Source organism: Dendropsophus ebraccatus, chromosome 6 (assembly GCF_027789765.1).
Source record: "Dendropsophus ebraccatus isolate aDenEbr1 chromosome 6, aDenEbr1.pat, whole genome shotgun sequence".
NCBI classification, from domain to species: Eukaryota; Metazoa; Chordata; class Amphibia; order Anura; family Hylidae; genus Dendropsophus; species Dendropsophus ebraccatus.
Window position 1 is genome coordinate 104,143,172 of NC_091459.1, and position 16,037 is coordinate 104,159,208.

Genomic DNA, 16,037 nt, shown 5'->3' on the forward strand with positions numbered 1-16,037 from the left:
AACGGATGAAAAAAAGGATTGCAAAAACGCAGTGTGAACCTGGCCTAACAATAGACCCTCAACTATTCTTTCCAACAACCCCACAGCCAATTTATTTGTATTGCTCAAAAAACCAAATTAATCAACTTTTCAAACAGTTTTAATAAACCACACCTTACCTTTTTGTGTCTACCAATGTGCCTCCATAGTTACTCACTACAAACCAAGGACCTTGTAGCCTCCACTGCCTCTAGTTGTCATCCCCGTCCTGGTGGACAGACACAGCTGGTGACACAGACAGACAATCAGCTTTGTCTACAGACCGCTGGTGCCGGCCTGTGCATGGTTGGTGAATGCTTTAAGGTGCTCATACTTTTTATATTAAACCCGGACAAACACGCCGCCACCATTTGCACAAGGTGTATGGCAGCCTCCCAATGTTGTCAGGGGAGAGAGGGGTGATATCTGCTGTATTTTTGCTGCCGAACTCTTGTTTCTGAAGGAATAAGCTGACACAGGAGATGTCTGTCTATAGCTTACTCCACCTCATAGAGGAACAATTAATGTTTGTCCCTGGTGAACGTTCATGTGGATGGGTGGGCTGGGAGGTATTGCTGTTGACAAAATAAATATTTCTTAAGTATTTCCCTCTCACCCCAAGGGATAGGCTGTACAATTAGCAGCAGATCATATAGGTCCTGTAGCAGCCTTCATGCATCCATGAGTTATCATTCCAGCACATCTCAGACACCCAATCAGACTAATAAGTGGTAAATTTGGAGTCAACACCATGAATGCTTTATCCTACTGAAGAAGGGCACTATATTAGGGAATACCACTGCCACAAATGGGGTAACTGGTCTGCAACCATATTTAGGTAGATGATACATGTCAAAGTAACATCCACATGAATGCATAGACCTCCAGAAGCTTGGCTTGTCCTTGTGCTATCTCTTCCCCAAGTGGGCAACACACATGACCTGGGTATATACATAATGTAAAAGGAAGCATAATTCTTTACACCAGTTCACCTTTTTCCATCGCTCCATACTCCAATTTTGATGCTCCCTGTAGGCACTTTTAATGGCAAACAGGGGTCAACCAAGACACAGACACAGATCACTATTGTTGTTGGAGTTCTTTTTTACCATGTTGACTATTTTAAAGGGTTTATCCAGTGCTACAAAAACTTGGCTACTTTCTTCCAGTGACAGCCTCTTGTCTTGCAAACCACACCTGAACTGGAGACAAGAGTGGTGCTGTCTCTGGAAGAAAGTGGCCATGTTTTTGTAGCACTGGATAAACCCTTTAGAACGCATCTCTAGAAAACTGCTGTGCTGATAAAAAGTGGCCTATTGGACTCCGGTGGAAATTTCTGACCACTAGTAAATCTTTTGTGGGATCAGACCAGAAAGGCTTCCATTCACTCCCCACATGGATCAAGGCACAAGACCCTGTTGCTGATTCACTGACTGTCCGTCATTGTATCATTTTTGGAAGTTACTATTTACTGCATGCTGGTAACACTTCACAAGACCTGCCATGTCTATCCATCACAAGCTCTTGTCAAAGTTGCTCAGATCCATAGATCTGCTCATTTTTCAGGCCTCCAACACATCAACTTCAAGAACTCACAGCTCACTTGCTGTCTAATACGTTACACCCCTTTGACAGGTGCTATTGGCTTTTATAATATTATAGCTAATGACTTTTTTGAAGTTTTAATGAAGGTTTTAATTTCCCCAGTTGCTTCAACTTTTACATTTTAGATGTCTTAGAGCACTAAAAAAGCTGCCATGGTGTACACTGCCTTTGTTTTATATACAGGTTATTTGCCAATGACACCCATTGGTTACCTGTTTCATAAGCCAAAACATGGCGGCCAATATGGAAGTTAAGTCGGTTTATTTTCCCTCAGAGCCTGTTTGTATAGTTGAAAAATGATCATCCAAGTATCAGTCATCTTACCTGAGGTCATTCATAAATCATACACTACTGTGCCAGCCGCCTCGTATCCCTTCAATAATGTGTGCCCAGCAATATTACTACACACAAGTTAAATATATCACTTTTCAGTAGAAAGCAGAAGAAAAATGGGAATTTATACATCATTATAAACTAAGATTTTATTAACGTCTTGGTTCCACAATGCCGGCAGAGAAAGGGCACTTTGTTTCTCGTATGTGTATTTGTTTTTCATTGAATTCTAAGTCAAATATTTTTAAACAGAAGCTCGGTTCCTTGGCATAGGCCGAAGTCAATATTTACTTATTGGTGGATTCCAGAACTTCCAACAATGGAACACAACATTCCATTTCAATGGGCAGTAATGTGTTGCCCAGATGTGTTGGCATTTTAAGGATTAGCAAGGTTTTAACCTGGCTGTTTTTGGGGCTATATAAGGCTTTCTCTATTCTACTTTGCAGCTAATAAATTGTTTGACTGTAGCTCAGTTCCTTGTCAGCCATTTTTAATCCGCCTAGAAGCTGCACTTCCTGAAGGGTTTATTTAATGTGGGAGAATATAATTTATAGTTACTCACATTATAAATGTTGTCTTTAAAATATAAATGTCAAAATGAAATAATGTGAAGCTTAATATACTATAGAATTTCTTCCAGAAGAGTGCAGGCGATCAACATTTATTTAGTCGCTCAAATCACCTTCCGTATTTCTCCGCCAAAATAAGTAAATCACCAAAAAATATAGGTCAATGAGTTCTTCTTCTCACTCAAATTGTTTAAAAAATCATAAAGTTCTGTATATGGGAAATGATGTCTGATACAGCATTCATTAAATGGGTTTTATGACCATAAAACCTATTTTCACCTGTCTCATAAACAAACAAATATTGGTCAATAAGGTTATTTCTTACTGCCTCTGTGGTCTTTCTTGCTAGCTGTCTACTCTGTAGCCTTCATTAGCTTAACTTCCTGTCTAGTGTACATTCTGTAAGGGATATACTATTCTTGTGTACATTCTAGCCAGGAATTCAGCCTACTTTATTTCCCGCTCACTATACCTCCTTGATTATAATAACCCTATCCACATAGTGGCAGGGAGATAGAGGTGGCTGAATTTATAACTAGAGGGTACACAGGAACAGGAAATCTGATACAGAATGTCCAATAGAAAGATAGTTGAGCTAAAGAAGAGAACAGAGCAGTCTGCATTAAAGCAGAATTAAAGCATAAAAACACAAAGACATAGTAACAAAACTGTATTTACCTATACATGTTAATTTATTAGACAGTTAAAATAGGTTTCATCAATGGAAAATCCCTTTAAGGCTCCAACAAAGGCTCCCTTCACCTTATACTATTTAATATCACTGATGACTTGCATGAGTCACACCAACTGAGAAAGGTGCAATACCACAGTGATCGTCACCCAACAAAACTGAATAACATATTAGAAAACGAAAACTCAAGGACTTGTTTTTCTTCTTAAATGAGTGGCCTTATCCTTATATACCCCACCTACAGGATGGGGACAACATGGGGTCTGACCACTAGAATCCACACAATCCCAACAACAGGGACAGGGCTGTCCCGAGAATAGATGGTTTGCACTGCACATACATGGGGCCAGTGCTCCATTTATTCTCTATGGGGCTGCCAAAAATTTCTGAGCGTCGTATTCTGTCCCCGTTCTGAGGATCTGTGGGGGTCTCAGTGGTCAGACCCCACAGACCAGCTGGGTATTCTATGGGTAGAGCATAACATCTTGAGATTGGAATACCCCTTTAAGGGGGAAGCTCTAGAAGAAATAAACAATTTCAAATAGAGAAAGAATGTAAATGTATCACAGTTGTTCTGGTTTCCATGTTACAGAAGCATGCAACCAATAAAACATCTGCTGGTGTGCAATCCGGCTACAAAGTAATTTTAAGGAGAAGAAAGCTGAGACACGACTAGACTAGTTCTGTTCTGACGCCACGTACTTGCATTACTGCATCCCCCAACCTGCACGTGGTTGTTGTCGATTCGAAAAACCCAACGTCCAGGAATTCCTACATTAGTAGTGTTTGCAATCCCTGCAATGTCATCCGTACGAGAGCCCGGAATATTAAAATACCTCCAGCCATCGCCTGCATTGAAGCCTGCCTAGGAGACAAAAAGGAGTGAATTATGAGACACAATAAAGAAATCAGGGTGTAAATCCTGAGCATGGGTCATTAATGAATTTTGTCCCCCAACAAACTTTACAGTAAATGGATTTTACTATACGCTTTTATTATTGAGTTTTGACAGTTTAAACTATAATAGTCTAAAATGTGACTGTAATAATCTAGTGAAGACTCCCCTAGTGAACTGAGAACTAAATGCACTATCTAGGTAGGATAATAATGCAGGGGTATGCTGATAAAATACCGTACCTGGGCAGCAATGCCACCTCTACCCCAGCTGTCACCTCCACTGCTGGCATGTCGACCGGTGGTCCACTGTATTGTCTCATAGTTAAAGATGGTGAAGGATCGAAGTCCGTCTGTAATCAAGACAATCTGGAAGGTGTTCACCTGTAAAAACAGAATATTACTGTTCAGGTATATAACTTATCTATGACTAACAGCAGCAATGTCATTTATATGGTGACGACAAAGATTGCTTATGTAAGAACAAGCAACTTAGTTAAAGAAGCTGACTTTGCCGACACCCACGTCATTACTAGGAACCTAGGTACATCTCATGTTTAAATGGACACCAACTCTTCACACAACTTGTTCTGGTTAGATAGCTGAAGTGTCCACAACAAAATCTCTAATTTATTGCCTTTTTGCTTTATTACCCCCTAAAGTTTCAGCACCTGGGAGTCTCACTTCCACTGAATCTGCTCTTTACTGTGTGTTGCTAGGCTCAGTCTGTCTCTAGTAACAGAGACACCAAGAGGGACTGCAGGAAGTGGCGGTACAGCAATGCTTATTTCGGGTTGCTCCTGTATGCTCATACAGCCAGTGCCTTAGCTCCATACCTCAAGTAAGTCTGCTTTATTGTTGTCAAATAGCTTCTTGCATAGTTGGTTACACTTATCCATGCATGTATGTGCTCTTATTTTTTAATGTATGTGTTTTGTCTGCTAGATCACCATGCTCAAAAATGATCCAAAAGACAAACTGCCTTCTTTCATGACACTCAAAGCCAGACATAACAAGTGAAAATCCAGTCTATCACTTATACTCCTGTGTAGGCTATAGTCATAGGCATAGGCTATAGAAATCTAAAATGTTAAAAATATTTCTCCCTCGGCATCACAATTTCAGACTTATCATATGTAAAGTGAACATACATTAATATAACTAACTCACTGGTGAACTGGCATCTCCACCATAGAAAGTGACTCTGTACCAAGTAGCAATGAGAACCCAGGTAGCATTGAAGTCAGGTAACTCAGGAAAGTATGTCTGGACATCCTGGCTGGCACGGTTCAAGACTCTTGATTCCTCAGTCTCCCGATAGAAAACATCCCCTCCTCTGCGGTTATCTACATCTGCCCAAAATGCTGCCACAACTCTGCGGTCACCAGAAATAGGAAAAGCCACAGGCGTAAACTGAGACACCTCACGAAGGAAAGACACAACCCCATTATTATTTACCTGAAAAACAAAAGCAAAAACATCACAGGCTACAGATGAACATAAAGAAGCAAATGAAGTAGAAGTCAGCACCTCAAATCAGGATGATGTTAGTCCCACAATACATTAGTCTGTTAGTAAGCACGAAGAGCTTTCTTTGGACTCCAAGGTAAATGTATATGTAAATGGATAAACTCCACAGACTCTTCAGCTTTTGAATAAAAACTTCAAAAATTTTATTTCATCCTTTTAAAAATTCTCTGACGCGTTTCAGACCTCAAAGGTCCTTAATCTTGGCTCTTAGTAATCATTGGCTATTCAATGTTAAACGTTTGAGGACTCAATACAGCATTTCATATATTACTGTTGTCCTATGTAGGGCCTGGGGAGACTCATGGTTTGCTGCTTTTAGCGTTCCTTGAAAGCAGCAGACCATGGGCGGGATTTATCAAACATGGCGTAAAGTGAAACTAGCAAACTAGCCCCTAGCAACCAATCAGATTTCACTTTTCATTCCTCACAGACCTTTTGGAAAATGTAAGGTGGAATCTCATTGGTTGCTAGGGGCAACTGAGCCATTTTCACTTTACACCATGTTTGATAAATCTCCCCCCATGTGTCTGCTGCAGATGCTCCTTTTCAAAAGAGTGACGGCAGCAGATCGCTGCTATCACAGTCGTTTGTTTTTCAATATGGTTGAAAGACAAACAACTGCAACGATCAGCCGACATGAACGATGTTGGCTGATCGTTGCCTTCTATTCCACGGGATGATTATCGGCCCGTGACGGCCGATAATCGTTCCGTGGAATAGGGCCTTAAGGAAACGTGCTGGTACATCACCCAGCACGCTTCCCAAACATGCCCTTATAGCCTGGTTCCCATGTACATATAAACTGCAAACTTAGTTTAATAATCTCCCACGCTGTATTTAAATCACCAGCTAAGTAGTCATCTGGGCGTGTGGCTGGGTCAGCTAGTCACGTTTCCGGCGCTGCAATCACACCCCTCCGGGCGTGTTGGAAAGTGCTGCATGCTGACGTCACTCGGGGGCCGGCATTGCATGTCGGCCATGCCGACGTCTTTACTATGCTGCGCAAGCGCAGTACAGCAGGAGAAGCCACTGCTGTACTACGCCGCGCAGGCACAGTACAGCAGCGTCTTCTCCTGCTGTACTGCGCATGCGTAGCATAGAAAAGACCGGGTGACGTCAGCATGCAGCGCTTTCCAACACGCCCAGAGGGGTGTGATTGCAGCGCCGGAACAGTGACTAGCTGACCCAGCCACACACCAAGATGACTACTTAGCTGGTAATTTAAATACAGCGCGGGAGATTATTAAACTAGGATTGCGGTTTATATGTACATGGGAACCAGGCTACAACGGTATGTTTGGGAAGCGTGCTGGGTGATGTACCAGCATGTTTCCTTAGCTTTATGGCTGTTTTTACCGTGACTGGTTCCCTTTAAACCTTAGATTGGGATGTTAGGCTGAGATTATACACTGGGTTAAATGAGCTCTTCACTCCCTATGCAGCAGTCTGTACCGTCCACTGCCACCCCCATTTAGAGTTACCATTGAGATGGGCATAGACTCAGGATTCAACGGATGACTGTAAGATATAGGTTTAGTTGACCCTATGTGGATTATTGTTCTGTCTTTAATCTTCAAGGATACAGGTATTATAAAAATGAGAAAAACCAATACTATTAGTAATCTGTTGAGGAAAGCAATATGGGAAAGACATGTCATATCCCAGAAAATCTCCAAGAATCGCATTGTTGTGGCTAAGAACCAATAAGCTTATGCTGCAATGATTAATGCCAATGGCCATGACTCTCATAAGTCCATCAGGCAAACAAACAAAACCTGAGTCCTATGGTGCTACACATTTATACAGAATTAGGCTATGTCCCCAATACGGGAACAAGTCATCATTTAACAGCAAACAGTAGCCGTCTGTTGATAGCGATGGCCACAATTTTTTTTTTATCTGTGCCCGTCATTATCAATAGATGTCTGCCTTTTCCCGATACTATCCCGTAGTGGGAACATAGCCAACTGAACTGAGAACTGAGGATCAGCAGATGGTGGGAACTGAAGCAACACAACATCCCGTATCGCCGAGCTTAATGCATACTTGGCTCTTGGATTTACATTTTTACCAATTTTTTTTAGCACACATACACAATCATTTATAAGCCTACAGAATGTATTTCTCTTTTCTGCATTCAGTTAAGTGAGGTTACATCTTGTCCTACTTGGGAGAGTTGTGCGTGTATAATGTAATCCAGTCATCCCCTGGACTCATGGGGACCGTACAGAGTAGGGCAGTCCTTAAGCGTACCCTAACACCGCTACGCTTACAGGGGTCATTCTGAGGCTCATTCTCACTATTGCTGCTAAATATATATATATATATATATATATATTCCATCAGCAAGCAGCATGACCAGAGCTTTCCCGCATAAAGGGAGGAAGAGCTTAATAAGTCACAGATATCTGCCAAGTCAGCACCATCGCCCCCTCCTTTTATTTGAATAAACAAATATTATATACCATGCCTTCTCTATCATATAAACAATTTAATCTTTACTCATTCCTTCTGACCTTGATTAACCATTCCCAGATTTCCGTGGCTCTGACACCATGGGGTTACGTGAGGTCGGCCTCAGACAGCTAACATTAATATTTACATGATGCCCCAGTACACTCATTGTGCTTCCCTTAGGCATGGTCTGGTTATTCACACTCGCATTGGTGGGAAACGCTCGCTCTTTAAAGGTACAGACTCAGCAAGATGATTCCTCATGTTTATGTTTTAAAGTACCTTCGGCTTCCCTTCCCCCATCCAGCTGCATGTATTTAGGAGAGATCTGAATCTTTCATCTGACAGTAATAGAAGTCAGCGTTTTGGGACATTAGCAGTGACATGCTGCTGGAGAGCGAGACGGAATTACATGCAAAGTGAGAGTTTTCTACACAGGGAAGAAAGTGCATAGGGATGGTCAATGTGTGGTGGTACTACTGTACTGGTGACCACAGGGCAAATATACAGCCGACTGCAGCTTTATTTAGATATAGCTGTATATTGGGGCTGATCACCAGGCCTGAATCAATTGCAGAGATGACAAAAAAAAGGTATTTTAGCTTATATTTATTTTTTTTTCCTCCACACACAGCATTTACCACTGTTTCTTATGCAGCTTTTTAGCCAAAGCCAATAGGATAATAAAGCACAAACTTTGCCATATATTTTCCAACTATATGGGAGATGTGCTCTCAAAGGGTATATGCACACGGAGTAATTCTCGCTGAAAACTTGGATTCCAATTCTTTGGGTCCTATTCCACCAAGTGATATTCGGCCGAATCGGCCGATTATCACTCTATGGTATAGAGACAACGATCAGCCGATGATCTTTTCATTGGCTGATCGTTTATTTAGGTTCAAACCTGAAATCATCGGGCAGTGACCGCTCATGACTGCGTGGAATAGAGATGCGCGTCAGGCGACCGGTGATTTCACAAACACCATGCTTTACCTAAACATATTGCAGGTCTTCTCCTGTGCTCCTTCTTTCTCCCGGTTCCGTGTGCAGCAGCAGCTTCGGAGTGGCCTGTCTTAGCTGACAGACCGCTCAGCCAATCATTGGCTAGGACCACCGCGGCCAGTGATTGGCTGAGTGGTCTGTCAGCTCAGACAGGCCGCTCCGAAGCTGCGGCTGCGCGAGGGACCAGGAGGAAGAAGGAGCGCAGGAGAAGACCTGCAACATGCTTAGGTAAAGTATGGTGTTTAAACAAGGGCTGCAAGGACATCAGTAACGATGTCCCTGCTGCCCTCGCTAGACGATTATCGGGCCATGTAATAGGCCCAGTAAAAGAGCACCGACATACATTATTGATCCTTTAGGTGGACCCTTTGGGCGGACAACGGAATCCGCCAACCATAAAATGGAGCCTATGGAGCCAACGGAGACGGAAGCAGGAGTGCCGGGGACGAGTGGCGGATTCCACACAGAGTTGTCAGCGAGAATTACTCTATATACCCAAAGAGTTTTCCCGTACTATTTATTAGGTGGCAAATCCTCAGGACAAGCATGAATTTTTGACCTGTGGGGCTAAAGATATAAACTACGGTATGAATGAAAGAGTTTATGTCAGCACACCCAGAAACAGCCATAATCTTCTGCAGGTGTGTATGGACCTCCTGAGTTTGAAGCACGTTGGGGTTATATTATGGGCCGCAACCCGAAAGATCCACCATAAACGAAGAATTCCATCCACGGCTTCTTAAAATTATATGGCTTTTATTAGGACATCACAAAAAACGAAACAAAGAAATAAGATAAAAACACGCCACGGCTGTCCTGTGATGTCCTAATAAAAGCCATACAATTTTAAGAAGCCGTGGATGGAATTCTTCGTTTATGATAAACTACTGTATATATATATATATATATATATATATATATATATATATGTGTGTCATATTAATATCATATAATTTCAGTTTCAGAATACAGCATACGAGGGTACAGATGAGGGAACCTCCAGTACGCTTGGGTTTGTCCAAAACCAGAGGGAGCGGCATTTAAAGGGGTTATCCAGCACTAAAAAAACATTGCCACTTTCCCCCTCTCTTGTCTCCAGATTGGGCGGGGTTTAAAACTCAGTTCCATTGAAGTAAATGAAGCTTAACCACACCTGAACTGGAGACAACAGTAGGGGAAAAAGTGGCCATGTTTTTGTAGCGCTGGATAACCCCTTTAATTACCAGTAGTTGAAGAAGCTGGATACAGCCCTAGGGAGTTCTGAAAAACATGGATACAGCCATAGGGTATTGCACTACTGTGATGACAAATGGTAACATGGCACCTAAACTAAATCTGCATGGAAGGGTGTTAGTATTCATTCTTTTAGAAGGAAGAGAAAACATATAGGAACGATGGGATCCCTTTTTGGTTTTTAGTTAAAAAAAACTGCAAAAACCGCCAAAAGCTGCAGTTTTCCAAACAAATCCTGTTTTAGCCACCATGATAAAGTAAAACTTTACTTTACACCACTTGGCATCTGACATCTACATAATAAGTTGAGGAATTCTGTAAATACTTTCCTACTTCATTCTTCACTTCCAGACACCAGCACCTTAAAGGGGTATTCCCCCCAAGAGCTAAAAAAATAAAATGCTCCTAAACCTAGCCAGTCTTACTCACCAAGTCCCATTGAGTATTTTGAGCCGTCTCCTGTATTTCTAGCTGCTTCCGTTCCATAGTTACAAGTTTTTTAAAAAGCCGATCTATATCCAACATGGCGCCGGCCAGAAAACTACATTTCCCATCATGCAATGCTTATGTCTGATTGGTACATGATGTAGCAGAGCTGATATTCCCAAGATATAGCAGTTGAGCGAGTGATATAGAGTTGAGTGAGTTGTATAGCAGAGTTGAATAAGTAATACAGCAGAGTTGAGTGAGCAAAACAGTACAGTTGATTGTGTGATACAGTAGAGTTGATTGTGTGATGCAGCAGAGTTGATTGTGTGATATAGTGGAGTTGATTGTGTGATGCGGCAGAGTTGATTGTGTGATGCAGCAGAGTTGATTGTGTGATGCAGCAGAGTTGATTGTGTGATATAGTAGAGTTGATTGTGTGATATAGCAGAGTTGATTGTGTGATATAGCAGAGTTGATTGTGTGATGCAGCAGAGTTGATTGTGTGATATAGTAGAGTTGATTGTGTGATGCAGCAGAGCTGATTGTGTGATATAGTAGAGTTGATTGTGTAATGCAGCAGAGTTGATTGTGTGATGCAGCAGAGTTGATTGTGTGATATAGTAGAGTTGATTGTGTGATATAGTAGAGTTGATTGTGTGATGCAGCAGAGTTGATTGTGTGATGCAGCAGAGTTGATTGTGTGATGCAGCAGAGTTGATTGTGTGATATAGTGGAGTTGATTGTGTGATGCAGCAGAGTTGATTGTGTGATGCAGCAGAGTTGATTGTGTGATGCAGCAGAGTTTATTGTGTGATATAGTAGAGTTGATTGTGTGATGCAGCAGAGTTGATTGTGTGATATAGTAGAGTTGATTGTGTAATGCAGCAGAGTTGATTGTGTGATATAGTAGAGTTGATTGTGTGATGCAGCAGAGTTGATTGTGTGATGCAGCAGAGTTGATTGTGTGATGCAGCAGAGTTGAGTGAAATAGCAGGTGAGTCACGGGGTGGTGGGGGTGCTTGCCGCGGGGGGTGCCGCCGCTGCGGGTGAGTCATGGGGTGGGGGGGGGGGCTGGGGGTGCCTACCGCGGGCCGGGCGAGTTCCGGGTGAGGGGGGTGCCGCTGGTGACTGGCCGGGGGGGGAGGGGTCGGGGGTGCTTGCCGCCAGTAAACGCCACCTGTATATGACAGGGGTGCCGTGAGTGACGGGGGGGGGGGGGGGGGAGTTGCGCCGGTGCTGCGAATGATGCCGGCGGGCGGGCGATTGCCGGTAAGCGCCGCCGCAGGTGACGGGGTCTGCAAATGGCGCCGCTGGTAAGCGCCGACACGAGTGAGGGGGCATAGTCATCAGGGGGTGAACTCTGAGGCTGGGGCCACACGGTGCAGGTGACTGGGGTGGCTGCTGTTAGAGAGGGAGACAGTGAAAGCTGCACTGATCACTGTCTCCCTCTCTTACAGAAGCCATCCCCTGTCAGTGTCCTCCATCACTTCGGATTGGCTGGGATAGAAGTGCTAACTTGGCCCATTGAAGAGATGGAGGACACGTGATGCCATCTCGGAGGGTGCGGGCCGGGAGCAGGGAGCGGTGTCGGAGTGGACTGAGGTCTGATGATTCTATGCAATCCGTGGGGGTGGATGCAGCTAGATAACAGCAAAACTTTGCAGAATCCGTTATAACTTTATATTGGAAAGATGGAAAGCTATGGGTGGGCAACGTATTAATGCAAAAATAATTTTGGGGGGAATACCCCTTTAAATACACACACCTGAGGTAATGTTCCACTGTGATAACAGCTACTAATGTTTAAGGAACTTTATTTAGAACAATTGAAAAAAGAAAGCTATTATTTTAAGCTATGTTCCCACACAGAATAGTGGTCAGTATATGGTGGTTACTGAGTATCAGTGGCATAGCTTTAGGGGTCACAGGGTGCAGCTGTGACTGACCCCACAATAACCTCTTTGAGGGTGACTGCTTATGCCTGACCTGCTAAAATTCAGCTCCACTGTTCATCAGTATAAGGGCTTATTCCCATGTCCCATGAGCCGCGCGTCTCTGTCACTAAAGTGCTGCAGAGATTTGAAGGGGTACTCCAGCGGAAATTTTTTTTTTTTAAATTAACTGGTTTCAGAAAAAGTTATACAGATTTGTAATTTACTTCTATTTAAAAATCTCAAATCTTCCCATATTTGTAGCTGCTGTATGTCCTGCTGGAAATGGTGTTTTCTTTAGTGCTCTCTGTCCGAGACAGAAACTGTCCAGAGCAGGAGAGGCTTTCTATGGGGATTTGCTGCTTCTCTGGACAGTTCCTGACACGGACAGAGGTGGCAGCAGAGAGCACCGTGTCAGACTGGAAAAAAAACACCATTTCCTGCAGGACATACAGCAGCAAGTATCGGAAGACTTGAGATTTTTTAAATAGAAGTAAATTACAAATGTATATAACTTTCTGAAACTAGTTGATCTGAAAGAAAAAGATTTTCGCCATTTCCCTGCTCCTGGCATCATGTTGATACAACATCAGTAGCCACCGTAATAAACGGGATGTGGGAATAAGCCCTAAGGAGGTCTGTGCAGTATCATTAAAAGGGGCAGAGGTGTCACACAGGGTAAAGGTCAGAGAAGTAAAGTCATAAAACAAGAGACTTCACTGACAGGTGCAGAGGAGATAAGAAGTATGTTCACCCCTTCCTCTCAATCCGGTATCTACCTATACTGTTCACTAACACAGGTTAAAAATAATTATTTATTTTAACTTCTTTTTTTTTTTTTTTTTTTTTATTTTACCATATTTTACCATGTGTATACACATAACAAATCCTTTACCTTAACAACAGCTATCCCAAAACACAAATACCCCTTCCCCCCCAAAATGCCTATTTAATTTAACAACCCCAACACTTTTATATACAAATACCAACAGCAATATTACTATCCTGTGGGGTTAAACCCCTAGGACGCCCATCCTATACTTACTAACAAAAAAAAAAAAAGTAAAACCTCTCTTTAATATCATTCCTCCACCACCCCCCAAAAATAATTAGGGTTGACTATCCAACACACATTTGGGCATCCACGCGGCCCCCACCCGCACCACCCCCAGGACCCCGGCGAGGCGGGGCAAGGACAGAACCGGACCCCCCAGCAACCCCCACTATCACTTTATTTCAAAAAATAATATGCCTCTTTACACTTTCACACATACTCGCCCTTGGACCGGACGTACCCATTACTGGGCACCCCAGGCCACTAATGAGCTTATCCACTTTTTATTCAAGACGAAGACCGATATTACCCATACCTCTGGTCTCAACCTCCACACTATCCCCGGAGCCCCCCTCCACTGCCCATATATTATGGACAGCCGGAAGCCTCCTAGCGGACAGAATTTATTGTACAAGCATCCACTCACGAGGCTAAAACCATACTATACGTTTAAGTCAATGGACGGATGTTGAGATAGTCACTTAGACTCCACTACTATCAAACTAGCTCCTGATTTTTGTAAGGTAGCTGCCTAGGGGGTCCACCCATCCCCCCCCCACCCCACCCCACCCCAAGGACAGCGCGGGCGGGGCCACGCCAACACCCCATACATACAATCACCATTCAACCCAACTTTATCATGATTATCACCTGGGCGTCCCAGGAGTACCCCACAGGTTACAATTCTTAATTCTTAACCCCCTAAGTTCCCTCGATCATACAATGAGCACTAAAACGGAGAACAAAATATAACTATCTTACCTCCCACCCCACCCACCCCAACCCCCTCAGCAGGCCCAAGAAAAAGAATAAAAAAAAAAAAAAAAAAAAAAAACACACATCACTAAGTACTGCTACCACTCCAATATTTCTCCCAGAGCTCAACTATCTCCCTCAACTTTCCATCTCCCTTTTTCCGTATATGTTTGTTATACCATAGCTCATTTTTTAGTATTGTGTTACTTAGTTCTTGCCATTCTGCAATCATTAAAGGTTTAGGTGAGATCCAATTGCGGAGAATAATAACTCGAGCCGCCAAGACAAAGTTATAGATTATCTTTTTAGTACATTTAGGCAGATGTTGATCTTCATACACTCCTAAGATTGCACAGATATACTCATCAGTAATTACCAAATCAAATAAACGTGATAGTATTAAAAATACCTCTAACCAAAATTTATTTACAACTCCACATTCCCACCAACAGTGTTCTAGTGATACATTGTCAACTCCGCATTTACAACAGCTGACCAAACTTCCTTTTTTCCATTTATTTATATCTTTTGGTGAATAGTATAATCTATGATTACAAAAAAACTGCAACACCAAATTTTTCTTATGGGTATAAACCCACACACCGTATATGCAGCGTATTTACTGCTGCGATACGCAGCAAACACGCAGCAAAAACGCAGCAAATACGCAGCAGATTAGATCTAAATAACTGAACACAGCATCAAATCTGTACCAACAAATCTGCTGCGTATTTGCTGCTTATTTGTTGCGTATCTGCTGTGTATACGGTGTGTGGGTTTGTACCCTAACAGTGATATAATTTCGTGCATTACCATATACCTTTGACCAGAAAACCTGGTCTCTATCTCCAATTACACATGCCCACTTCTTTTGAGAAGCTATATCCCGCTTTTTCTTAATACAATTCCCATATACCTTATACAACTTAGTGATCTTACCCTTAGCTTTACTACTTATTTCTATTATTTGTGCTATACCTTCAGAACTAATCACCTTCCAACATATATTAGACTCAGAGTTTCTAACTGCGTGTTTCACCTGCAAAAACCTTAAATAACATAATGGCGTCAGAGAATTAGCATTCAACTCAACATATGACTTAAAGCTCCCATTTGTGAAAAACTGGTAAGCATATTTTAACCCTTTTTTAATCCAGTATTCCGGATCTGGTATTTTTACACATTCCGGAAACTGATTATTCCCCCACATCGGGGTAAAAGAGAATATCCCTTCCTTATTAACGCCTTTTTTCACCTCTTCCCACACTTTAGTAGCTAGTTTATATGTCGAGTATCTAGGATAACTTTCTCTCATCTTCATCTCTAGTACTTCAAAAATGTCTTCTGCCCAACCTTTTTGCTCCGCTACCCATTTTGCCAGAAATTCTACCCCCCTCCAGTTCACCAACCAGGCTAGATTGGAGGCAATAAAATACCCAAAAAAATCCGGCACTGCCAAACCACCCTTCTCCTCAGGCATTTCAAGAAACTCTAATTTTAATCTCACCCTTTTCCTGTTCCAAATGAGCTCA

General features: G+C 42.5%; 1 protein-coding gene across 3 annotated transcripts in view; it reads right to left on the reverse strand.

Annotated features, from left to right (window-relative positions):
* The window catches only part of SNED1 (sushi, nidogen and EGF like domains 1), a 95,819-nt gene that overhangs the window by 56,278 nt on the left and 23,504 nt on the right, over positions 1 to 16,037 (reverse strand). For 2 of the 3 annotated variants that reach the window (XM_069975481.1, XM_069975480.1), the window contains exons 2-4: positions 5,284 to 5,571; positions 4,357 to 4,497; positions 3,922 to 4,084 (exon numbers count right to left, since the gene is read on the reverse strand). In XM_069975481.1, coding sequence (XP_069831582.1) covers positions 3,922 to 4,084; positions 4,357 to 4,497; positions 5,284 to 5,571 — 592 coding nt within the window. Of the gene's footprint in view, positions 1 to 3,921; positions 4,085 to 4,356; positions 4,498 to 5,283; positions 5,572 to 16,037 lie in introns of those variants that run through there. The other variant, XM_069975482.1, reaches the window with a different exon arrangement.